The following is a 25,580-nucleotide window of genomic DNA, read 5'->3' on the forward strand; positions in this document are numbered from 1 at the left end:
CTCAGGAGATCTTGTCTTTTTCCTCTTTCTACTTCCCATGTAGATTAGATCTATGTAAGTCTCTCTTAGTGTCCGCATTGTTGTCTAGGTTCTCTGGGATTGGGGTTTGTAGACTGGTTTTCTTTGCTTTATGTTTAAAAACCACCTATGAGTGAGTACATGTGATAACTGTCTTTCTGGGTCTGGGTTACCTCACTCAATATTTTCTAGCTCCATCCATTTTTCTGCAAAATTCAAGCTATCATTATTTTTTTCTGCTGTGTAGTACTCCATTGTGTAAATGTACCACATTCTCCTTATCCATTCTTCGGTTGAGGGGCATTTAGGTTGTTTCCAGGTTCTGGCTATGACAAACAAAGCTGCTATGAACATAGTTAAGCACATGTCCTTGTGGCATGGTTGAGCATCCTTTGGATATATACCCAAAAGTGGTATTGCTGGGTCTTGAGAAAGGTTGTTTCCTACTTTTCTGAGAAATCACCACACTGACATCCAAAGGGGTTATACCAGCTTGCATTCCCACCAGCAATGCAGGAGTGTTCCCTTTTCCCCACAACCTCTCCAGCATAAGTTGTCATCAGTGTTTTTGATCTTGGTCATTCTTACAGGTGTAAGATGGAATCTCAGCATTGTTGTGATTTGCGTTTCTCTGATGGCTAAGGATGTTGGCGCTCAGCTTTTGACCACACTTGAGCACAAACCCAGCTGTGGCAGACACATCATCACCCCTCACCTACAACCTATAAAATCACCCTGCTTTAGTTCTGGGGTGCGACTTCTCTGTCCTCGATCGGTGGGATCAGGGAACTCACTGGGAGTTGCTCTTCCATAAACCCGTTGTTACACTTTTCAATTTGACTTGATCTGGCTTACTGTGTTAGCAGAGAAACTTATTATTGGGGGGGGGGCAAAAAAGTCAATCTATTACTCAAGGGTATAAAAAAAAGCATTCTGTTACCACCACTCTTGACTGCCCAGTGGTCTGTGTAGAGTACTGGTCTGTGAGTACTGGGTCCCTGGAGATTTATGCCAGAGGCCAGCAGGGGGCCTGTTCACAGCCTGTTCATGCCTTGGCGTGGCGTGACTAGCCATGGGATGGTGGCAGCGGATGCTGTGGCTACCTGGCAGGGAGGCAGCGGGACCGGAACAGCTTTCTTCACTCAACCCCCCCCCCCCCCCCGCCACTGCTGTCATTGTGTCTTGAGGGTTGCAGGCTTTTGAAGGAGAGAGGATCTGCACACTCTGTGACTGAGCGCTAAGCTACTGAGGGACAAGAAAGTTTTTATTGGAAGTTTTTATGTTGACTGAGGGCCAAGAGAATGGGCAGGAGACTAACGAAGAGAGAGAGCCAGACCTGAAGAAAATTAGAGAAGGTATGTGGAAAGTTGTAAAACGCCAGAGGGTGTGAACTATCTGTGGTTTCTCACACTTGCAAATACTAAATTTGAAAAGAAAACATAAAATAAACTAAATATTTGACCATATTAGGTTAATTCTGGTTTTAAAATGTTTTGTCTTGTTAAAGAATTATGTCTATTTCTTGAAAAAAGTATATATGCTCATTCTGTTGAAAATCTATACATGGGTATTTTTAAAGAAACCACAAAACATGATTCCATTTTGAATTTTGGATTGCCATATTGCTAGAGTTCTTATAAAAGCTGCACCTCAATGCTTTTATACACAAGAATGTACCTGGAAAATGTTACAGGACCTATGAGCAATCAGTTCCTATATAATAGAAGCCCCTTTAAGAGGCTTACCTTGAGTCCCAGCAATTCCCTCCCAATTTCACCTCACTATAATTGATCTAAAGAACTGCTTCTCATTTTCATGTCCCTCGATTTGACATTCACACTGTGAAATTATATCTGCTTTCATGGAGTATGTATAATAATTCAATAATACATAATGTATTTCACTTTATTCTTTCCTGGATTTAAGATCAATGGGAAGATTCAATTGACTGTCAAATGAATGGATTTGCTTAAATGTCTCAAATAACACAAATTTGTTAGAGTCAAAGTTATATTTGTTGTTTTTATTTGTTTGTTTGTTCTTCCTGTTTCTCTTTGCTTCTCCATCTTGGTAAATAATACCATTGTCTGTTGGGGACATGAGTCAACTGAGACTGTCTTCTGTGACACTTTTCCTCATTTAGTATCCACATTAAATTAATCGTTTATCTCACCAAATCTTCCTCCAAAAAAAAAAAAAAAAAGAACTGCTTCTCAATTCCTCTTCATGAGGAGGATTGCAAAAAAGTTTACCCTTTCCATTTCTACAGTTAACTCCTCTAGACCTGACAAGAGATACAAATGGGCTGTTTTCCCACAGGGGATGACCAATAGTCCAGTCTTTTGCCAACAATATTTGTATAGTATCCTCTCTCCTTATTTTGACAAAGACAACACCCTTCTATATATTTATATGGATGATCAAATCATTGGGCATTTGGAGGAATCAGGGCTTACTCCCTGGGTAACCACCATTGTTGATATCCTCTAACAACATGACTTTAAAATAGCCCCAACCAAAATACAAAAGGTACCCCCATTTCATATTGGAATCCCAATTAACACTCATGCAAGCCAAGGTGAATGGGCCCCAATTAATGCTGCCTGAGCTTCTCACTTTATTGGGTTTACAAAAGATACTGGGAGGAATGAACTGGGTAAGGCCCTGGTTGCCTATAGAGACTGGGATACTAGATGTGTTATACAATCTCCTAAAAAGGGAGGCAACCTTATGAGATTATTTCCTTGCCCCCTGAGGGCTGTCAGGCACTCACTGAATTCATCAAGGAGCTCCATCAGGCTTTGGTGAGATATAATCCTAACATTCCAATCCAAGGCTGGATATTATTAGAGAAAAAGACCATGCTAGCTGCCATTGTTCAGCAGTCACAACCACTAGAATGGGTACACACCACCCTGGGGGAGACAGTCCCAGACTGTACTCTCTAGTTGATCAAATAGCTGATATGATTATAAAAATCAGGGATACGTCCCTCCAACATTATGGAAAAGATCCCTCTAAATTAATAATTCCATTCAAAATTAAGGATTTAGAATGGGCAGCCAGACATTGTTCTCAATTGAGCCTCACCCTGGAGGGATTTCTGGGGACCCTGGACACCCACTTTGGGGAGTCTGGTTAGTAAAGCTGTATCAAGACTTACACTGGAGAGTCCCCTTAGTCTTTTCTTCTAGCCCCCTGCCCCAAGCATTCACTGTTTGCACAGATGGCGGGAAGAATGGGGCTGCCTTTGTAGTATTCCCTGCAGGGGAGACCAAGACAAAGATTACCAAAATTCTCCCTTGTGGGGGATCTGCTCAATATAAGGAAATGATGGCCATATATATTGCCCTACAAGAGGCCCCAGAACCCTGCAACCTCTATTCAGACAATTCTTATGTGGTGAACCTACTGCCACACTTACCCTATGCCTATATCAGATTAGATGCTAATCCTATTTCTGCCTTGATGATACAACTCGGATTGCTCTTAGAAGGTAGAAAAAAAATATATACAACATCTCAGAGTGTGGAGGACCGCAACCACATACACCATTACAAGATGGCGCTGGCATCCGGTTTCACCACCAGGTAAACGCACATGTGCTTGGTAACTTCCCACTGCTGTCCCTGCCTACTCCCGAGGCATCATCTGGGATAATGGGCAGCGGACCAATCCAAGAGTGACACGTCCAAAGCAAGGACTGCTTCCTATATAAGGGATGGGTTCCCTCATTTCTGGGTCTCCGCTTTGGAAGCTTATGCTCTCTCTCTCAAGACGCATTAAAGCTTTTCTGCAGAAGGATCCTAAGTGTGCCGCATCGTTCTTGCTGGCAAGACAGTAGCGCGGGACATCAGAGGACACCAAAACCTCCCTGGCCTCATTTCCCAAGGGAATGCTGCTCCGGATGCTGCAGCTTAAGGGGCCTGTCTCAATGAGGTTTCAAGTCTGCCCAAACAAAATGCTACCCAAATGCATGATTTAACTCATGTCAACTGGAGAAGACTCAAATACCTATACCCCTGGATCCCTACAACAGAATTAAAGGGAACTGTTCATACATGTAAGACTTTCCAACAGTTTTTCCACACTGCCCTTTACAAGGCCTGGGGGTGAACCCAAGAGGGTTAGGACCCAGTATCATCTGGCAAACAGATGTAACACATTACCCTCCATTTGGCAAATTAAAATATATGTTTGTGACCATGGACATGTACTCTAAGGCATGCTGGCCTACTGCCCACTCAGGGGAAAGTGCAGCCCATGCCAAGAGCCACTTCTTACAATGTTTTGCTACATTGGGAACTACCACAACAGGTCAAGACTGATAATGGCCCCTGTTTTATAAGTAAAACATTAAAAGAATTCTTCCAGACATGGAATATATCCCATATCACCAGGATCCCATACAACCCTCAGGGTCAAGTGATTGTCAGAAGACATCACCAATATCTCAAAGAGGTCCTTATAAAACAAAAAGCAGAAGTCTCCCGCTATCTACAACTGCAAAAGGTATTATTAACCATCAATATTTAAAATTTTGAAAAATCAGATGAGCAAAATAGATTCCAGAAACATTGGGGATCCCTGTCAATGAGGCCCTGCCTAAAGGTTAGGTGGAAGGAGCCTCTCACTAACCAATGGAGGGGCCCAGATCTCTTGTTGACACAGGGCCAAGAATATGGATGTGTCTTCCCAAACAGAGGGGAAACACCGATATGGCTACCTGCTCGTAACTTAAAATTTCTCCCGTCTCCTCAGGACAATGGGGAAGACCAAGATGACCAATAAGGAAAGAAAAAGATTATGGTGGACAACCCTTAAATTCAAACACAAGAAAAGAAAAATCACCACTGCCCAAGGGAGACTGACCCTTGAGGAAAGTGTTGCCTGTTTATCTATTTCAGATGGCTCTCCCAGCAATAATCAAGTTAATTCTTCTCACAGGGACCAAGGTTCAGGCAGCAAGCCCCCACAAACCACAGAAGGTGACGTAGATCTTGTCGAGTGCTGGCACTGGAGTGATCCTAAACCAGACTTCTCAGATGACGACACTGTGGAAGTGGTGGCCTGACCTGATGTTTGACCTCTGCAATTTGGTGTGTGGGAGCTGGGACATGGGGATTCAATCTGGGGATTGAAGGGAAACCTGAATGCAGAGGTTCTCAGGGGTGCACTCTACCCCAGGCATCTTACCCTAATGAGCCTGGGTGTTCTCATGTCCTTAGGAGACATGCCCTCCTGCAGACACCCTTTTATGTATGCCCAGGAAGCAACTGGACTGCTTCCGCTATTAAAAAACTGCAGGGGAGGGGTCTTCTGATTACTATTGTTCTTCCTGGGGATGTGAGCAGACTGGGATGGACATAATTAGAAAAGACAGAGACTGCATTAATTTATTTACAAAAGTTTTTGAATTCCTTAGCAAGGGTAACCTTACAAAATTGGAGAGGCTTGGACTTGCTGTTTATGGAACAGGGAGGAATTTGCAGGGCACTTGGGGAAGAATGTTGCTTCTATACAGACTATTCTGGGATAGTTACAAGAACCCTAGATGAGTTAAGGATATTGATTCATTTAAGTCAAGGACCACCTATGAGACCTGGTTTAATTGGTCCCCATGGCTTAATAAATAGCTGATATGGTATATATGGTATATGGGGAGATGTTGGGCCAAAATTATCTCAGGACCTGTACCTTGAGGCCTGTAGGACAGAGAAAAGCCTGGCTTGATTTGAAGTATGGTCTTAAAGCTACCAAGGGGGGATGAGACAGCAAAATCTAGGTAGATGCTCCTCTAGCAAGGGGGAGGACTTGGCCATTTCTCATTGGCTGGAGGTACCCCACATCACATGATGTCACTTAACCTATATAAGCTGATGCTCACAGTAATAGAGTTCCTGCTTTGTCTTGACTCCCCATCATGTCTGATTGTCCTGCATTGAGGGGCTGCAGAATGGGCAGATAGTGCACTCACCTTTCCCTGGGGAATAAGGAGGCTAAGGAAGCCTACCAGCCAGTACCTGTCAGAGTCAGAGATGACTTACCCAGGGTTTTAGCTTCCTACCCTATAATTACCTCTGAAAAAGCATCAAAATCTAAATGCCCAAAAGGATCCAAAAAATGTAGATAGAAACCTAAAGGTATGAACCTTCTAAAAGAATTTAAGCAAGCAGTAGTATCTGATGGCTTGCATTCACCATTTATTAGAGAGATGGTAAAGTTTGTCCTCAGGGTTAGAGACATCAATTAGGGGTTGATTATAACTGGTATAGGGTTGGGGGTTGGGGTGAAAATTATGTAGGCTCAAGGATCTTTAAAAAAAGGGGGAGGAAATTGGATGGAATAATAGGTAGATTAGTGTGAGCTTACTCATACTAATAATAATAGTGAGTAATAGAGTGAATACTTGTGCGCTATTATTTATAGACAATTTACATTGGTATAGATTCTTGTATACTGATACAAATTCAAATTACATTGAATATGCTCCTATTTCTGTTTACAATATTTGTACAGCTGGACAAAGTTATTTTGTCATATTGTATACAAGCATGTTCTACCTCTGCTTAAGACATTTTACACATCGATACAATTTTAGGATATATTTATCATATTGCAATATATATTTCTACCTATGATTAAGATACTTATACATTGTTTACATTTTGAGGTCATTGTCCTCATTTGCTGCACAGTTGTTTAAAGATTGTTTAATATTATAATATGAAATCTTAGTCTTTAAGCTATATAAGTATTAAGAATTATAGGTCAATAGTCATCCATGTTTGTTGTAACATGACGGCCGGCTTGTTGGGGTTTCTGTCCTGCCCAGTACCCCACAACTGGCAAGCCCAAAGAAAATCACGCACAAGACTCCATAAGATTATAAACTGATTGGCCCATTAGGTCAGGCTTCTTATTAGTCCTTGTAACTTACATTAATCCATTATCATTATCTATGTTAGCACATGGCTCCATACCTTTCTCAGCTGGGCAAGTTACATGTTGCCTCTTCGGTGGTCTGCGCAGGAGTGGCAGAGGAACCTCCCTGCTTCCCAGAATTCTCCTGTTCTCATTGCATCACCTCTAATTCCTGTCTGGTTTTCCCACCTATACTGCCTGCCTGGCCAATCAGCGTTTTATTAAAATATGATTGACAGAATACAGACAATTCTCCTGCATCATTTCCCTCTTTTTTTTTAAAACAAAGGAAAATACCCATAGTCCATTTGTTGGGAATGTGGGCGTAGTATTTCAGGCTACTTCCTGCTGGTTGGGGGCACTGATAATCTTATGGGGACCTAAAGAAAATTTAGAGTTATAATCAAGTCCTGTCTGGAGTATCCTTTGAGTCTCGATCATCTCAGGCAGTAGTCCTGAATCTGTTCTGGATGTAGAACTCAGACATCTGGGCCATTTATTCTTGTCGGAGATTTTTCAGGTGGCCTCCCTTGTTCAAACTGGATTTTTCTTAACTCTGAATAAATCCAGAGCCTCTCATTTTCTGTGGAAACAAAAGCAAAATCTCTTCTCCAAAGTAGCATACCTTTTGACTTCAATTTTGAAGCAAAGGTATTTTCAAAATATCTATCTTGGATTAATTCAGCAGCATTTATAAACAAAAGTATTTTAGCAACTGTTGCTCTTTCCTCAGCATTCAAACAATTCAAAGAGAGCATAATAACACATAGTATCAAGATTCTCTGTGTATTTTCCATCTTTATGTGGTTTTATTTAAACCTCTATTTCTTTTATTTCTACTTTTACTTTTTGAGACTGGTTCTCTGTATATCTTTGTCCTGGAATAACACTGTAGACCAGGCTGTCCTTGAACTCACAGAGATCCCTTTGTCTCTGCCTCAGCAGAACTGGGCTCAAAGGTGTTTGCTACCACACCTTGAACTCACAGAGATCCACGTGTCTCTGCTTCCCCAGTGCTAGGATTAAAGGTGTGTACCACCACACCCTATTTCTCCCTTTCTTTCTTTTTTATTTTTAATGACTTTAACCTTTAGCCTGCATATATTTTTAATACGCTGTAAACTCTTTAGAGGTTTTCTTCATCTTTGAACCTCTCTTTACTGTATCTCTCTTTCTTTTTTGACTACATGAGTCTTTAAGGAGAAGATTAATCCTCTCCTTTAAAGTCGTGGCTTTGATGGCTAGATCCAGTCCATTCCTTAGCTTTCAGCCTCCTGGCTGAGATACCAGCCAGAGCTGTGTTCACTGCCACAACTCTATGGCATTTCAAGGTCCTTGCTAGCAAGCAAGCTGCAGCATTCTGCTCGCAGACCACACTCAGTCGTACTGCTTGCCTGAAAGAGTCAGAGACTGCCCTGGCAGGACAGCCCAGAAAGCCAGCGTTTTAAAACGGCACAGCTTTTTTCCTGCTACGGCTGAAAGCCGAAAAGCAGGCGTTCAGCTTTTTACCAACACCGTTTAAGTGTTTTGTGGTAGGATCTTTTAAAAGAGCTGCAAGGTTTTGCAGCTGAAGCTGAGTCAGGAAGCCTCCCTTAGATGAGAGTGCTTGCTTGCCTCTAGCAAGCAGAGCAGACCCGAGAAATTGCTGCTACCAAGAAAATATGCTTTACTCTATTCTTTCCCAAGCTTTCTCAGGCTTTTTGTGGATTCACTTATCCACGTCTGGGCGCCATATGTAGTATGAAGGCCGACTTGTTGGGGTACCCGTCCCGCCCGGTACCCCAGAGCCGGCATAGTCCCAAGGAAAATCACACACAGGACTCCATAAGATTATAAACTGATTGGCCCATTAGGTCAGGCTTCTTATTAGTCCTTGTAACTTACATTAATCCATTATCATTATCTATGTTAGCACATGGCTCCATACCTTTCTCAGCTGGGCAAGTTACATGTTGCCTCTTCGGTGATCTGCGCAGGAGTGGCAGAGGAACCTCCCTGCTTCCCAGAATTCTCCTGTTCTCATTGCATCACCTCTAATTCCTGTCTGGTTTTCCCGCCTATACTGCCTGCCTGGCCAATCAGCGTTTTATTAAAATATGATTGACAGAATACAGACAATTCTCCTGCATCAGTTTGTCATACTTATAGTTAGACTAATCAGGTTCTTTAGATACATAGGATTGTATTCCACTTAGATAGGTGATCTTCAACCACTTCAAAGAACTGTAGAGTATGGCATTTAAATAAATTAGGGTTTGTTGGCATGAGACACAATTGCTCCTGACAGCACCAATCTATTCCTGAGAGAATGTTGGGCACCAAAGACACTTCTTGGCCAAACTGGCCTTTGGGCAAGGAACTGCCCATGACTCAATCACTGACAAAATGCAAGGTGTCTGGACAGGACAAGCAGGATATAAGAAAAATGAATGTCAAACTTGCCAAGACTGGGTAAAATAGTTTTAAAAATTTTCCTGTCTCTGAAAATGGTTTTGTCTGTTACTCTAGGCCTTAGCCAAAGTTGGTTACCCAAACATTGCAAATGAGACTTTGGGTGATTTCCCAGGTAGTTAGTTGTCTCTGTCATTTGTTGCACATTTTGGAAGTTTCTTGATGGTACTTCCTGTTTACTCAAATAATATTATCTCTCTTCTCAGATCTTCAATGGGGTGAAGACTAGATAGTTGTAGTTACTTTCCTCTCATGACTTGGCCATGCTATTTCTAATACAAGACTTAGACTCCTTAGGATAGGATAATTATTGAAACATATAGCATATGTTTCTTGTTGATATTGTTTATGCTGGTTGTAATCTAATTTTTATACTTGATATTTGTTCTTATTGTATATAGTTTTGTATTAGGGTTAGAACTCTCTTATTTAGACAAAAGGTGGAGGTGCTGTGGGAACTCCTTCAGCCAATAACCTTTAAGATACTAGTTCACTTGGGCATGATCTCTTCTACTATAAATGCAGCTATAAAGCTTGTGCTCTCTCTTTTCACTGCTGGATTTCCTGTTCCCTCTTTGGGCAGAGGACTGTGATCTGTGAGTCTATCCCTGAATAAAGAACCCTTTATTATACTCAATTCTGAGCTAGCATGGGATTACTTCATAACATCCATCTTCACCCTACTTATGGACTACCCAAAGAACTATGGACTTAGAAGTGGGCTGGGTAACCCACTCATTTCTAGTAATCCCAGAAGGTCCATACTCCTTGTTGGGTTGTGATCTACTGGTCAAGAGGAAGGCTCGGGTACATTTTTCTGATGAAGGGGTTAAGTTACTCCATAAAAAGGGAAATCTCTCCATGCACTGGCAACTAGCAACTTGACTGAAGAATATAGGCTACATCAAGAGGTCATTGAGCCTAAACCCCAATTGGAAAAATGGCTGAAAAGTTTCCATTGGTATGGGTCGAAACAGAGGGTATGGGATCGGCAGCACATCACCACCACCACCCCATTTATGTAGAGATCAAATCAGGGCAGATCTGGTTAAATTCTGCCAATATCCCATGCCCCTAGAAGCTAAGAAGGGCATCACCCCACATATAGACCAGTTCAGAACCTGAGAGAAGTTAATAAAAGAGTGATTGACATACACCCTACAGTACCCAACCCATATACCCTGCTTAGCTCATTGCCCCCAGATCGGCAATGGTATACTGTCCTGGATTTGAAGGATGCCTTTTTTAGTCTGCTTTTGAGTCGCAAGAGCCAACTATATTTTGCCTTTGAATGGCATGACCCAGAGATTGGGGTCAGTGGCCAACTGACATGGACCAGACTGCCACAGGGATTCAAAAATTCTCCCACCATCTTTGATGAAGCTCTTCATGAGGACTTGGGTGAGTACCAAACCCAAAACCCAGATGTTGGCCTGTTTTGGCCTGTTACAATAAGTTGATGACTTACTGATTGCTACTGTAGATCAAGAGACCTGCTTGACTGCAACTGAGTGGTTCTGAAAGTCCTAGGATGTCTAGCATACCGTGCCTCAGCCAAGAAAGCTCACATCTGCAAACAACAGGCAATTATTTGGGGTGTGTACTGAAAGGAGGACAGCAGTGGCTCTCAGATGCACAAAAAGAGACAGTACTTAAGATCCTGGTTTCCACCGCAGCCAGACAAGGAAGAGAGTTTCTAGGTACAGTGGGCTTTTGGCACTTATGGATCCCAGGTTTTGCTGAATTGGCCAAATCTCTATATGAGGCCACTGTTAGCCTACGGAAGCCTAATAAAGTAGCCATCATACATTGCCATCAAAAGGGCAATGAACCTATTCCCAGAGGTAACAGTTTGGCAGATAAGATTGCCTGAGAAGTAGTGGTACAGACTGACCTAGTCCTGGATACAGTCCAGGTAGAACCAGGGTGTCCGGCCTTACCTGAAACTCCTAAATACAGCCAGGAGGACCTGACCTGGATAAAGTCTCTCCCTATGACACAATGTCTGGAAGGGCGGTGGTGCTCAGCTGATTGCAAAGTCATATTATCTGACCAACTGGGACAGAGGCTGCTCCAAAATGCCCATTGCTCTGCTCATATGGGGATCTGCAGAATGCAAGACTTATTAAGGTACTCTAAAATTAACATCAGAGATAGACAGCAAACAATTGTGGATATAGTTTCTAACTGCAAGGCCTGTCAACTACCCAATGCTATGACAAACTCTAAAATCCCAGGGACACGACTCAGAGGAAAGAAGCCTGGTGCCTATTGGGAAGTGGACTTCACTGAAGTCAAACCTGGCAAGTATGGGTATAAATATGTGTTAGTGTTCATAGACACCTTCTTGAGCAGGACGGAAGCATTCCCTGGCAAACATGAGACGGTGCAGGTGGTTCAAAGAAGCTCCTAGAAGACATCCTCCCTTGGTATGGATTTCCCGCTATGATAGGGTCAGTCAACAGACCTGCTTTTGTGTCCTAGGTGAGTCAGGGTTTGGCCACTGTCCTGGGGAGTGATTGAAAATTGCATTGTGCATACAGATCCCAGAGTTCAGGACAGGTAGAGTGCATGAACAGAACTCTAAAAGAGACCCTTGCTAAATTAACCTTGGAGACTGGTGCAGACTAAGTGACCATCCTCTCCTTTGCCCTGTTTCAACCAGGAAACTTGGTCTATGTTAAGAACCTAATCTCAAAGGGTGTCAGCCCCTCATGGCCACTGCACACTTGGGGAACTGCACCATCCCCGCCTGGGACTGGCTGTTCTCGAGACCCACTGCCCACTGCCGCTGCTTGGGGACCTGCAGTGTTTATACTGCGGCAGCCACTTGGGGATTTGCAGCATTTTTACTTAATCCATTACATTGGTGCCGTGGCTTGGATACTTTTACCATTACATTGGTGCCATGAGACATGAGAGGCTCTCCTGCCCCTCTATCCTCTCCCCAAGGACAGGTTCCAGAACTGGGTATTTTTTCCACAACAACCATGTCTTCCATATGCCTGAGCACAATGTCTACACACACCACTAGCTTCAGTTAGTGAGTTTCCCCCATTCTGGTCAGCTTAACCATTTCTCCAAACCTGAGGAATTGATCATTGAGCTCCCAGAAATCCTTTGGTGTTCCTAGAAACAGGGGACAGCTCCCGACCATGGCCTTCATGACTACAGTTGAGCCCTTCGCTGACATTCACCTCTGGATTGCTTCCCGTAGCTGAAATCGTATTTGGAAGGCCCGGGGTCAGTCTTCCTGTGACTGGGGGCCCAGGGTCCCTCAGATTCTTTTTTCTCTTTTTTTCTTTCTCTTCTTTTTCCCCCTGCCATGAAAGGCCACTCAGAGTGTCCTCTGACCTCTCTGTCCAGAGTACCAAACATGTAGGCAGAGAATGCTCTCCTACAAGTCCTGAGGTAATCACCGTCAATTTACACCCCACCTAATGGGGGAGACATCCCATTACAGGCCTTGTGGCATCACCGTTTCATGGGTTTTCATGGTTTCAGCTATGGGTAGCAAACCATCCAAGTCATTAAACCAGCTTCCCCTTGGGATGGATGCCTTTTAGAGGCCCTAAAACCTCAGGACTTAATGCCCTACTTCTTCAGGTCCTACCCTCACTCCACTGGTGTTCCCTGGCTCTACTTTTTGGGAGCTTTCTAACTATTGTCAACACACAAGCAAATGGAAGGAGTTTTCTCAAACTGTCCCTGCCACCGCTACTGCTCCCAACAAGATTGGTCAGATCCACAAGGCGGCTGTTTTCAATTCCAGCCTTTTGTTCCCTGCGGCGGCTTGTGGCATGGTGGCTCAGCAACAGGGCAGATCACACCTCTAGGTCTCTCATTATTAAACTTAAAATCCTTGCAGCTCAAAAATTGTGGCTTTTCCATACAACATGTGACCACTGCCATTTTGACTGAAGTCAGGTGACCTTACCACCATCTTAACTGAGATCAGGTGACTTCACCACCATCTTAACTGAGTGGCTTTTCCATAATTATGACTGCTGCCATTTTGACTGGGGTCAGGTGACTGTGCCGTCATCTTGGTTGGGAGCCAGGACAGGTGACCAAGTTTCACCATCTTTACTGAGGTATTCCCTTACATGATTCCCCAGTGCTAACTCTGTTACATGGATGACCTTATTGCCATTTTAGCTGAGGTCAGGTGACTTCACCACCATCTTAACTGAGAGCCAGGTCAGGTGACCATGTTCCGCCATCTTTACTGAGGTATTCCCTATCTGGTTCCCCCAGTGCTGACTCGGTTGCATTTGTGTTTTGTGCAGTGGCATGCCTTTGGAAGGGCCCACCAAGAACATCCACTTTGCCCAATTCCTGTTCACTTTGTATGTGTGTTCATACATGTAACTTAAATGCACCTATGTTTACTGTTAAATGTTATCATTCTTTGTTCATTGTATCTCATTTCAGACTACAAAACAGTCTCATGTTTTAAATTGGTATGTACTTTTAAGTCTCTTACAACAATATATTTAATCCAACCTTGATTTAAAATATATTAAGCTGTTCTCTACTATTGTCAGCTCTGCTGTTAACCTTCTATTGAAAGTTTTTTCTTCTTCCTGTCTTTTTATGAGTGTAAATCTTACCTGCTAAGTTGAGAGCCAGTACAGTCAAGCTTGGACCCAGCTCTCCAGGCAGATTCTGTACTGTAGTTATACTTGATAAACAGCCCTCAACTGCTCAGAGATCTTGGGAATATGGCATTTAAATATTTAATTATTAAAAAACTTTTCATAACAAAAAGAGACAGGTTGGCTCCTAGCAGCACTCTGTTTCCTCCCAAGAAGACAGAAGACAAATGGACACAGAACAACGTCCATCTGCAGTTCACTTCAACTGCCGAGTGCTGACCACTGGGAAAAACTGCCTTTCATCCAAACTGAAGATCTCCAGACGTGGACAGAATCACTGGAATCGACAGTTTAGCTGCTCAGGTCAAGGAAGGCCTATCTTCCTACAGATTTCTTAGCCCACAGGCTCTTCTGGAGCCTGTTAGGCCCTGCGTTAAAGAGCAAAAGGCAAATACGACCTTCAGCAACCACGGAGGACCCTGAGGAGTAGCTCTAGGTGCCAACCAAGTAAGTTCTCTGTTGTTTTTTAATCAGTAACTCAAGTAAAATTTCATCCTTCTCAAAGATATCTGGTGCAGTTTGACAGCTGAGAGGTTTGGTCAGTTTAAAAGGACAACCTCATCAAACAAGTTTCAGTAAAATAGAAATATAAATACAAGCCCTGTAAGTTATAAAGGTGTGAGGATAAATACAAGTTGACAAATTTCTCTCTCACACTGCCTTCCATAGTCTTAAAAATACTTTTCATTGTGCAAAAATATCTGTCACAATTATTCTGATATAAATATGCTACTGTTTATACAATGCATATGTCTAAAACTTCTGTTTTCACAAACCCAAAGAATTCTTGTGAGTTCCAGGGAGCCAAATTGAAGGATTCACCTTAAACAGGTCAGATACATCCCCCTCAATTCCCTAGTCCTAATTTTTTTTTTCCCTAAACTTAACTTTGTCCTCTGTTCTGCCAATACCTTAAACAGGTATAAAAGACACCAGACATTTTCATACCACAAAGACTGGACAGGAAAAAACAGGCCAGCTATGCCAGGATGTGGCCCAACTTTCTCAGGTACCCCCCGCCCACAGACGATGCCCACAAATAAGCAGAAAGCAGTCTTGAGAATCTGCTGCCCCAATTCCTTTAACCTGTTGGGCCTAAACTCCCACATTTTTTATTGTAAAAGAGATGGGAATGTAATGGTCTGCTCTGTCCCTTTAAGAGCAAGCCATGCCCACTCCTACCCCCAACCACCAAGGCAAGCTGATCTTCAGTTTCCAGCCTGAGTCCCTTCCTCTTTCTATCTCCCTCTCAAAGAGGCAGCTTCTGTCCTGTCTCTCCCTTCTCCCCACTTCTCCCCTTTCCCCTCTCTGCTCCCCCCTACTCTTCTCCTCTTTCCTTTCTATAACCCACTAAATAAATATCTAACCTCACTCTGCATGGTGTGCCTGTCCATGTCTCTGTCTCTCGCCTGCTATATGGCTCCCTGCCCAGGACCAGCTGCCTTTGGAGACTTGCGGCATGGTCTTGTGGTTTACCCATCTGTCTGTCTCTCCTAGTGGGACTCGCTGCCCCTCATGGCCCACTGCAGACAGTTGGGGAACTGCACCGTCCCTGTCTGGGACTGGCTGCTCTCAGGACCCAATGCCCACTGCTGACGCTTGGGGACCTGCAGCATTTTTACTTAATCCATTACACTAAAGCCAATTTAACTCTTCAAGAAATCACTGGGAAGAAGTCACCAACCACATGGCTAATGACAGCTACTAACCACATGCCTCAGCTATGCCTGGTGTAATTTTAACTACTTTACTCTTCAGTTCTGTTTTTCTCCTCTGTAATGATTTCAGCCACAATAAGGCTGATACTTTTGGGTTCTAGGGGCCATGTGTGTGCAGACAAGCCCTTAAGCAGAAGGGCCTAATGACCCCAAGGGATATTAAAGGGCCCAGTGTGACCCATGAGCAGTGTGGATTACATCGTCCACTTATGACTCAGCTAAGCACTTGCAGGAACCTCGTCATCTGCATATGGCATAATCATGTCAACCCCCTGTGCGCATGCGCTAGGCAGCTTTTAAAAGCTGGACACGCCATCTTTCTCTCTCTTTCTCTGCACACTGACTTCCCCAGGCCTATACATGCTCCCTCTAATAAACTCCTAAGTGGGTTTGTTATGTGTTTCATGCTTCCTTCTCACTTGTGTCAGGTAATTTCACCCTCACCATAACCAATCAAGTTAAATTTATGATTTTTTTAAAAAATGCTGCAAGATCCCCGGCAGCAGTAGGCAGCAGAAATGCTGTAGGTCCCAAATGATGGTAGCAGGCCATGTGGAGGCAGAGAGTGGGCTCTGGGAGCAGCCAGTCCCAGGCAGAGACGGCTGCCGGTCCCCAAGCAATGGTGGGTGGGCAGGAGACAGAGACATGGATAGACACGACATGAAGAGTGAGATTGAAATATTTATTCAGGGGGTTATGAAGGGGAAAGGGAGAAGGGGGGTAGGGAGAGAAAGAGAGAGAGGGGACAGAAAGAAAGAAAGAAAGAAAGAAAGAAAGAAAGAAAGAAAGAAAGAGAGAAGGGGGAAGCGGAGAAGTGTGGAGAGAGGAAGAGAGAAAAGAGAGTTAGCTCAGGCCAGAAGCTGAAGATCAACCTGCCTCAGCGGATGGGGGAGGGGGTGGGCGTGGCTTGTCTCTTAAAGACACAGAAAACCATTACAAAATTGACCTTAAGGATTTCTTGAAGGCCTCCCAATACAGCCACCCTGGGGTGCCATGCCTTGACTACATGAAACCATGAATACAGACCATCCAAACAGCAAAAGCGTGGTCACACTGCCACCTTACTAAAAACCAGCTAAAAAGTAGGCACGAGTTTCAGTTGACTATCAGGCAGCCCCAGATCCAGGAAAAGTCATAAATTGACACCACCCAGGGATGGGCCAGCATCTAAGGAGAATTACCTGGCATTCAAAACATTCCAACCATTAGATAAGATTAGATAAGATCACCAGATGTCCCTGAGCCCAGCACACACACACACACACACACACACACACACACACACACACACACACACACACACAAACACGCACACCTATTTCCTTACACAAAGACACCCCTAGGCAAATGTCAGCCAATCAGGGGTCCTGAACCTTGGAAACCCCTCACCCCAATGCCTACTATGATAACCCCCCAACTGAGCTCAGTCTCTCCGCTCTCACCACTGTGTTGGACAGATGGAGAATCCAAGCTTGAACTTGAATAAAGCCTCTTTGCTTTTGCATATGAGTGTGAACTCAGGTGGTTTGGGGAGACACCGTGGTCTGGGCATAAAAAAAGCACCTTCAAGAATTTTTTTGTTTGTTTTTTTGTTTTTTGAGACAGGGTTTCTCTGTGGCTTTGGAGCCTGTACAGGAACTAGCTCTTGTAGACCAGGCTCGAACTCACAGAGATCCACCTGCCTCTGCCTCCGGAGTGCTGGGATTAAAGGTGTGCGCCGCCACCACCACCCAGCCACCTTCAAGAATTTACTGAATAGAGCCAAGCCTCAACAGGTCTCAAATCCTTCTCACTGTCACTTGACAATGAGGAACCTGCCTGACTCCATTTTGAAGGCAGAGGCTACTGTATTGTTAAAAATAAGTTTCCATTTACTGTAAGAACTGAGTTTCTATTTCCTGGAATCTGACCTGCCCCATGACTTTCACTTGATTTCTTAGTGGCCCAGCTAGGAGCATCTGAGCCAGCCTCCGGAGCAGTGTGACCAGAGGCTGTGATCTCACTGAAAATGCAGCAAGCACATCATTAAGAGCAATGTGGTGTAATTGTAGGCTTCTCTCCCGCCCACCAGTTCCTGAATAAATACTCAGAGGCTAATATTACTCAATGCTTGGCCCATGACAATGGCAATGGTTTATTACTAGCTCGCTCTTATATTTAAATTAACCCATTTCTATTAATCTATGTATTGCCATGTGGCTGTTACTGGTTTGCTGGCATCTTGCTTCTCCTGCTGCTGGCATCCCCTCAACCCAGAGCTCCTTTTCCCTGTACCTCCAGCTGGCTTTCCCGCCTAGCTATATTCTGCCTGGCTATAGGCCAATTAAGCTTTACTTATCAACCAGTGAGAACAACACATATTCACAGCATACAGGAAGATATCTCACATCAATGTAGAGAGGTGTGTGACAGGGCATTTCTGTAATCCCAGCCCTGAGGAGGGTGTTATTATTTTGCTGACCTTCCCTGTCACCTGGGTACCCTGCTCCTTTAAGAGACAAGCTCCACCCACTCCCAACCTCCCCCACTTCTCTCTAGTCCCTCTTCTGAAGTGGTAACTACTGCCTTTCTCTCTCCTCTCTTCTCCCCCCTCTTTTCTTCCCCCTTTCCACTTCCCTTTCCCTTCCATAACCCACTAAATAAACTCTATACCCAAACTCTCTCTCTGCATGGAATATCTGTCTGCCTCTCACCCACCGTGGTCTCCCACCTGCCAAGGGGACCCACCAAGGCCTGGGGGACCTGCCATTGCCCTGCTGAGGCCTTGGGTGTCCCACCGTTGCCCCTCCTGGGACTGCTGCCCCTCGTGGGACTGGTCCCCCACCACCACATCTGTATAAAGAATAACAGTAAGGCATGAAGATTAAACGTTTAAGGCCTGCCTGGGCTGCACGGTGAGACCCTGACTCAGAAAACCAGTGCTGGGATGTAGCCCAGTGGCAGCCTGTTGCCTCGCCTGTATAGACCCCTGGGTTCAATACCTAACACTTTTTAAAAAAGAAAAATAAATTAAAGCCAAAAAGAAACATGGACAAGCATCTGATGCTCGGGCTGGTTTATTTCTTTCTTCCCTATGTCACTCAGTGGCTTCCTCTGACTTCCTTGCCACACAGGCTCTCCTGAGGAGAGGAACCACCCACTGTGAGCTTGGGGGAAGTTCACCTCAGACAAGGTCTAGGCCACAGACTCCCCCAGACTCTGGCGGGCAATGGTAGCAGCAGGCTGCATGTCACCATAGCTGAAATCATGGCCAATCAGCAGGTCTCCCTGAGCTAGGCCACTGAAGCAAGTGTCTTCACGAGCTCTGGTGTGCTGTGGGCTGCCCCTCTCCAGGGTGGCCTGGAGAAGGCCTCGCATCCTTCTGTTTTCCTTGGCAGTGGACTCCAGAACCATTTCAAGCTCACCTTCCATTTCTCTGGAGAAGAAAAAAAAAGGAGGAGGTGGGTTGAAAACAGTGCAACTGAGGAGGAAGTCAGGGGCTGGGAGTTGGCTCGGTCAGTCAAGGACCTGAGTGTGAATCCTTGGTCTTGCTGGTCCACAGGTCTAGCCAGATGGAGAGTCTGGGTCTAGAGAAGAAAATGGGGGAGAGGGACTGCAGAAGACCTTGATGTCAACTTCTGGTCTCCACGCACATGTGTAAACACACACAGACAGATGGACGGATGGACAGACAAACAGACACACGCACATCATTTAAAAAAGAAAAGAAATTCCAATAGCACATATGAACCTTGAAGCAGTAGGACCTCCAGTGACAGACGCTTACGGTCCAAGAGCCAGGTGAGGATTTTGAAGGTGTCACCACAAAGAAACAGCAGTGATGCAGAATTAAGATAGAAAAGACCAATTCTTAGATACTGATTTATTTAGTGATTTAAGTAAAGCATTGCTCATTCTGCCTGTCGCCAGGTATGACTTCACTTGCTACCTGGAGCAGAATGACCTGGGGAGTTAGCTGAGACAACTTAACAACCTGGCTGCCCATATGTTCCTGTAAAATACTGCTTGTCTGCTGCACTTTGTGGTTTTAGAATATAGAATGAGAACGTAGACTGGACCCGGGACCCAAGACTTTCAGGAGCTGGCCTGGTTTTGGTCCCCTGGTGACATCTCTTCCACCTCACTGCTGTCAGAACGATTCCTGCAACAATGGGTGCAGTGACAGATGCGCTGGCCACACTGAGCCGAGCTCACAGCATGTGTACTCGAGTTACACATCACCCTGCGTCCACCAGTCTGTACGCCTAGGTAATGCATACTTCACTGGTCAGTTGCCGTGAGCTCTTAGAGCTCATGGAGACACTGGCTCTGGGTGGCTGCTTCCCCTTTCAGACCAACCACACTGTGTCCTCCAGAGTCTCCTGTCTGGGGTGGGCTGGCCCTTGACTATGGGAGGGAAGAGCCCAAGGTTATAAAATAACTATAAACATTGTGTCCTTGAGAATAGCTAGAATGTGAGCCATTTCTAATGGCTATGTCCACCCCATGATACTCAAGCGCCTGCCTTGGGAAAGACAAGCCCTAGAGAGAAAGGTCATGAACTGCAGCTAGCTCAACTTCCCTAGCTAGTTTCTACTGGAAGGTACAAACATGCAATCTGATGATACTGTTTCTAGTGTTGCTGTTTGTTCTTTTACTTGGAAGCCTCACTCAGGGAACTCTGCTCTGGCTGGGACTCCAGCTGGCTGCCTTACTAATTTCTGCAGCATGTTATTTGAGATCTGTCTATCTACATATGCACCTACCTACCTACCACTATTAAGTTACTTTGGTTTGCTCTACGCTTAATTTACTCATTAATTCAAAACTGGAAGTATGGCTGTGGGACATCTCTGGACCACAAAGAACAAACACACAATTATGTCAATTAAAAACAACAACCAAAAGGAAATAAAGTATATATATTTGGTTTTTTGAGACAGGGTTTCTCTGTAGCTTTTGGAGCCTGTTCTGAACTAGCTCTTGTAGATCAGGCTGGCCTCGAACTCACAGAGATCCACCTGCCTCTGCCTCCCAAGTTCTGGGATTAAAGGTGTGTGCCACCACCTCCTGGTGTAAAAAGAGATCTTATCCGCGTTTTTAAGACTGAACTAGCGTATGTAGAACATAAAACTAGGAATTGAATAGAAAGAGAAATAAAAAATGTACTTACTGGTATTTGCAAATACCAAGAACTTGCTTGAAATTTGACGAGGCAGATTTACCAAGGCTCCAACATAACAACTACAAATGTCGTCTCCACCTCTGGCCGAGATGGCTGCCAACCACGCACCTGCCTAGAGACGGTGGCAAAGCACATGGTGCTTATCTCCTAAAATAAGAGTCATGTCACATGGCTCCTTAAGGATTACCTATGCATAGATTTTTAACTATCACATCCATGTTATGAGTTTTAAGTTAATTTTTTCACAGATATTACAGATTTTTAGTCATACTCAATAAACTTACAAATCTTGAGGCACAGAATGGCCACATAAACCAAACTTAACTTTTTGGCTGTTCTGCTTTGATTTCTTTGCCTGGTCACAGCATCAGGTAGCTCAACTAACACAGGACATAGAGGAAACTTTGAAATATGCTTGGGTCTAGAGAGGGGAGAGCAGTAGCCAGCTCTACAGCCAGCCTTCCAATGAAGCAGAGCAGCGTAGAACAACTCCAGTGTCAGCCACACCCAAAGACATCTCAACTCCTGCTGACCCTGATCCACTGACCAGAGAGCTTTGAGCAGCCATGGCACAGTGGTGGCTGGCAGCTGGCAGCAGCAGAGAGAACAAACAGACCCGTCCGCACACTGAAAACAGACAGACAAAACTTTCCAACCAACCAGAACCAGACAGGTGAGCGACATCCCGCAATTTGCCCTGGATGGGAGAATATTAAAGTCCAGTGGAACCCCCTCCACGTCCCAGACTGGGGTCCTCCACATAGGGCAGACTATGACTGAGCAGTGGAACCCCCTCCATGTCCCAGACGGGGGTCCTATACATAGGGCAGACTATGACTGAGCAGTGGAACCCCTCCACGTCCCAGACTGGGGTCCTCCACATAGGGCAGACTATGACTGAGCAGTGGAACCCCTCCACGTCCCAGACTGGGGTCCTACAAATAGAGGAGACTATGACTGAGCAGAGGCTCTTGCTGCTTTCCTCAGCACAGCAGCTCACCCTGATAGTCCGAGCATCTGCCTCCTGAGGTGGCCCCTCAGCCCTGGAGTTTCAGAGTGAAGGTCTGGTGTTAGACTTGGGTAGGTGGTCTGAATCTCACTGGGGGCCTCCAGAAAATGTTAATCCCACCAGTCAAGAATAAGATCACTACCATAATTTAAAGCCAAATTTGAACCAAGTTTTAATTAAATACAGGGCAGGTGGATGGACTCTGGGCAAGTCCATACCCGGGTTCCCAGGAAATGGACATGAGTCACGTTTCCCAGGGGCTTAAAAAGGCAAAACCCATAATTTACCACATCTCCCATCAGGTCCAATCAGGGACAGGCACACATTCTGAAATGTCCTGTCCATGCACCTCCCAGCCACCCGTGATCAGGCATATCCGATGCTGATGGGCCAAACAAACACTGGACAAACAGCCACTTATTCCTACCTGTCTTAACTGCAAACAGAACCCTTAGCCTGCACGGGGTATTTCTCCTGTTTTAGTTTCACAATGGATGCTGAACAAAACCTCAGGGCTGAGAAGACCAAGAGATAACTAAATAGAAAAGCTGAGCAGAAAACAGACAGACAGACAGACAGACAAACCACTGAAAATGTAGACCAGAAAAGCTAATAGTTGGAAACTTTGAAAGGTACCAAGTATAGGACTCAACAAGAGGATCTGACCTCTACATAACCTGAGTTCCACAAGGATACTGAGAAGCAATGAGACAGTCACACCATTGTGTGTGTGTGTCTGTGCGTGTTTCTCAGCAGTGTGGGGCTGCATGCCTGTGATCTCAGCATTCAAAAGGCTAAGGCATGAGGATCATTCAGAAGTTCAGGGTGAGCCTTTATCCCAGCACTCAGGAGGCAGAGGTAGGAGGATCTCTGTGAGTTCGAGGCCAGCCTGGTATACAGAGTGAGTTCCACGACCGACAGGGCTACACAATGAGAACCTGTCTCAAAACAAACAAATAGCCCAGAGGGATGATGATTGAAAATTTCCTAGATCTAAAGAAAAACATAACATCCCAGAATCCATATAACATAGTATTATTTATACCCAGTAGATAAATGAGAAGAAATTTTTCTTTTTTTTTTTACTTTTGGTTTTTTGAGACATGGTTTCTCTGTAGCTTTGGAGCCTGTCTGGAAATAGCTCTTGTAGATCAGGCTGGTCTCGAACTCACAGAGATCTGCCTGCCTCTGCCTCCCAGGTGCTGGGATTAAATATGTGTGCCACCACCACACGGTGAGAAGGAACTTTGAACGTGCAGCAAAACTGCAGAATATAAAGTGATAGAAAAGTGGTTTTTGTACAGGTTTTTTTTTAAAAAAAAGTTATTTTTTTACCTTTATGTATATGTGTTTTTGTCTGCATGTATGCCTGTGCACCACATGTGTGCCTGGTGCTCTCTGGCCCCAAAGGAGAAGTATTTTTTGAGACAAGGTCTCAGATAGCCCAGGTCAGCAATACTATGTTCAAGGATGACTTTGAACTCCTGATCCTCCTGCATCCACTTCCCAAGGTAACAGGCCCGGGTCACCACACTCAGTGACAGGGAAGGATAAGAATGGACGCGGTGTGTTGAGTAAGAATGACCCTCATAGGCTTACATATTTGAAGCTTGGTCCTCAGTTAAACAACTGTTTCGAAGGATTAGGAGGTGTGGCCGTGTTGGAGAAGGTGTGTCACTAGGGGTAGATTAAGATTTCTAAAGCCTCCCATCCCATCTCTCTGTCCCTGTCTCTCTCTGCCTTCTGCCTACAAACATAGCTCCCAGCTACTTCTAAAGCACCATGCCTGTCTGTATGTTACTATGTTCCCCACCATGGTGATAATGGACTAACTTTCTGAATCTGTAAGTCAGCCCTTATAAGTGTTGCCATGGTCATGATGTGTCCGCACAGCAACAGAATAAGATAATGGACCCCTTAATTTTTAAAAAATGATAACTCAGTATTGTTAGTGTGTGCTTGCCATGCCAGCATGTGGGAGGCTGTTGCAAAGACTGAAATGAAGACCAGCCTGGGCTACAGGGCATCTAAAAACAAGCAAACACTACAAACACACACACACACCACACACACATGCACACACACCACACACACACAGAGCGCACACATACACACACACATACACACACACACACACAGAGAAAGAACAAAAATGGGAACAGGAGAGAGCTGGCTCAGTGATTTCGGGCACTTGCTGTGGAATCATGAGGCCTGGTGTTTGGATATCAGCCTCAAGTAAGAAGGCAGGCACCCAAAACACACACGTAACTCTAGCTCCCAGGGTGGCAAAAGACAGTGGACTATGGGGCTGGCTGGCTTCCAGTCTAGCTGAGAAAATATAAGCACCAGGATCCCAGAGAGAGCCTGCCTCAAAGGAACAGTGCGAGAGGAGGGCACCCGAGGTGCTCTTCTGGCTGCCGCTTGTTCATGTGCGCATGCTCACAACCTACCGTTTCTGCTGCAGCGCCTCATCCAGGACCTCTTGCTTTTCCCGCAGCATTCGCTGCAGGTACCTCATCTCCTTCTGATACTGAGCTGCTTTGCCAGCAAAGTCCTCCTGCTGTTCCACCAGGCGGTGATGGATGTCCCCCAGCTTCAGCGCAGCCTGTTTCTTGTACCCCTGCAGGGAAGGAATTCAGTGAGCAAGCGGTCTGCCTCTTGGAAGTCAGTGTTCACTGGCTGGATGTGCCTCAGATAACACTGAGCTGGAAGGCAAGCCTAGATTTTAAAAGGACTGAATGACCATGTACAGCTGGAGTTTGGGTAGAGTGCCTGCCTGGCATTCACACAAAGCTCTGGACTTGGTCCCCAGCAATGTGTGAAACTGGGTAATCCCAGTACTCGGGAGACAGAGGCAGAAATGAATCTGAGGTCACCTGGGCTATATAGTGAGACTCTGACTCCAGAAAACAAAATAAAAATGATACAAAAGAATTTCAGGTATAAAGTCCTGAGAGATGTCTTGGTGGTTAAGAGTGCTTACATACTTACAGAGGACCCATGTTCAGTTCCCAGCACCCCTGTGGGCTGCACAAAAGCACCGGCAACTGCAGCCCCAGGGGATCTGATGCCCTCTTCTGGCTTTCAAGGGCACCTACACTCACATGCTCACTCCCACATACAGACACACACACAATTAAAAACAAAATAAAATCTAAAAAGGAAAACCAAATTTCTGATCTATATTATATCTTATTTTGTGGAATTAATATGCTAAAAATGAAAATGAAACATAAAATATCTGCATCACAGAAATAATTGGATGTTTTCACAAATTAATCTACTTCTGCAATTTTTATTTGTTTGTTTTGTCTTTGAGGCAGGGCTTTGAGTAGCCCAGGCTGGCTTCAAATTCCATATACAGCTGAAGGTGACCATGACCTCAGGATCCTTCTGGTTCCACTTTCTGTACTGGGATTACAGATGTGCACCATCCAATCCAGCTTCAGGCAGTGCTGAGGATCAAACTCAGGGACTCAAGCATGCTGGGAAGCTCCACCCCGTGAGCCACACGCCTAGCGCCTATGCCTACAGTTTTCATGGTCAATCCTTCATCAACTGTCAGCTTAAGAAAGAACGTCCGTGGCCACCAATGCTGTTTCGCTTTACCAAAGATGTCTCACATAAGAGCTCAGCCA

At 44.8% G+C, this 25,580-nt stretch overlaps 1 protein-coding gene across 1 annotated transcript in view; it reads right to left on the reverse strand.

The window, feature by feature from the left end:
• Positions 1-18,809: 18,809 nt before the first annotated feature.
• The window catches only part of Cep89 (centrosomal protein 89), a 45,450-nt gene continuing 38,679 nt past the window's right edge, over positions 18,810-25,580 (reverse strand). Inside the window, exons 18-19 of the mRNA XM_048448786.3 lie at positions 24,393-24,562; positions 18,810-19,184 (exon numbers count right to left, since the gene is read on the reverse strand). Coding sequence (XP_048304743.3) covers positions 18,944-19,184; positions 24,393-24,562 — 411 coding nt within the window. The 3' untranslated portion in view covers positions 18,810-18,943. The remainder of the gene's footprint in view (positions 19,185-24,392; positions 24,563-25,580) is intronic.

The sequence above is a fragment of the Myodes glareolus genome, chromosome 1, assembly GCF_982192425.1.
Source record: "Myodes glareolus chromosome 1, mMyoGla1.1, whole genome shotgun sequence".
Lineage (NCBI taxonomy): Eukaryota > Metazoa > Chordata > Mammalia > Rodentia > Cricetidae > Myodes > Myodes glareolus.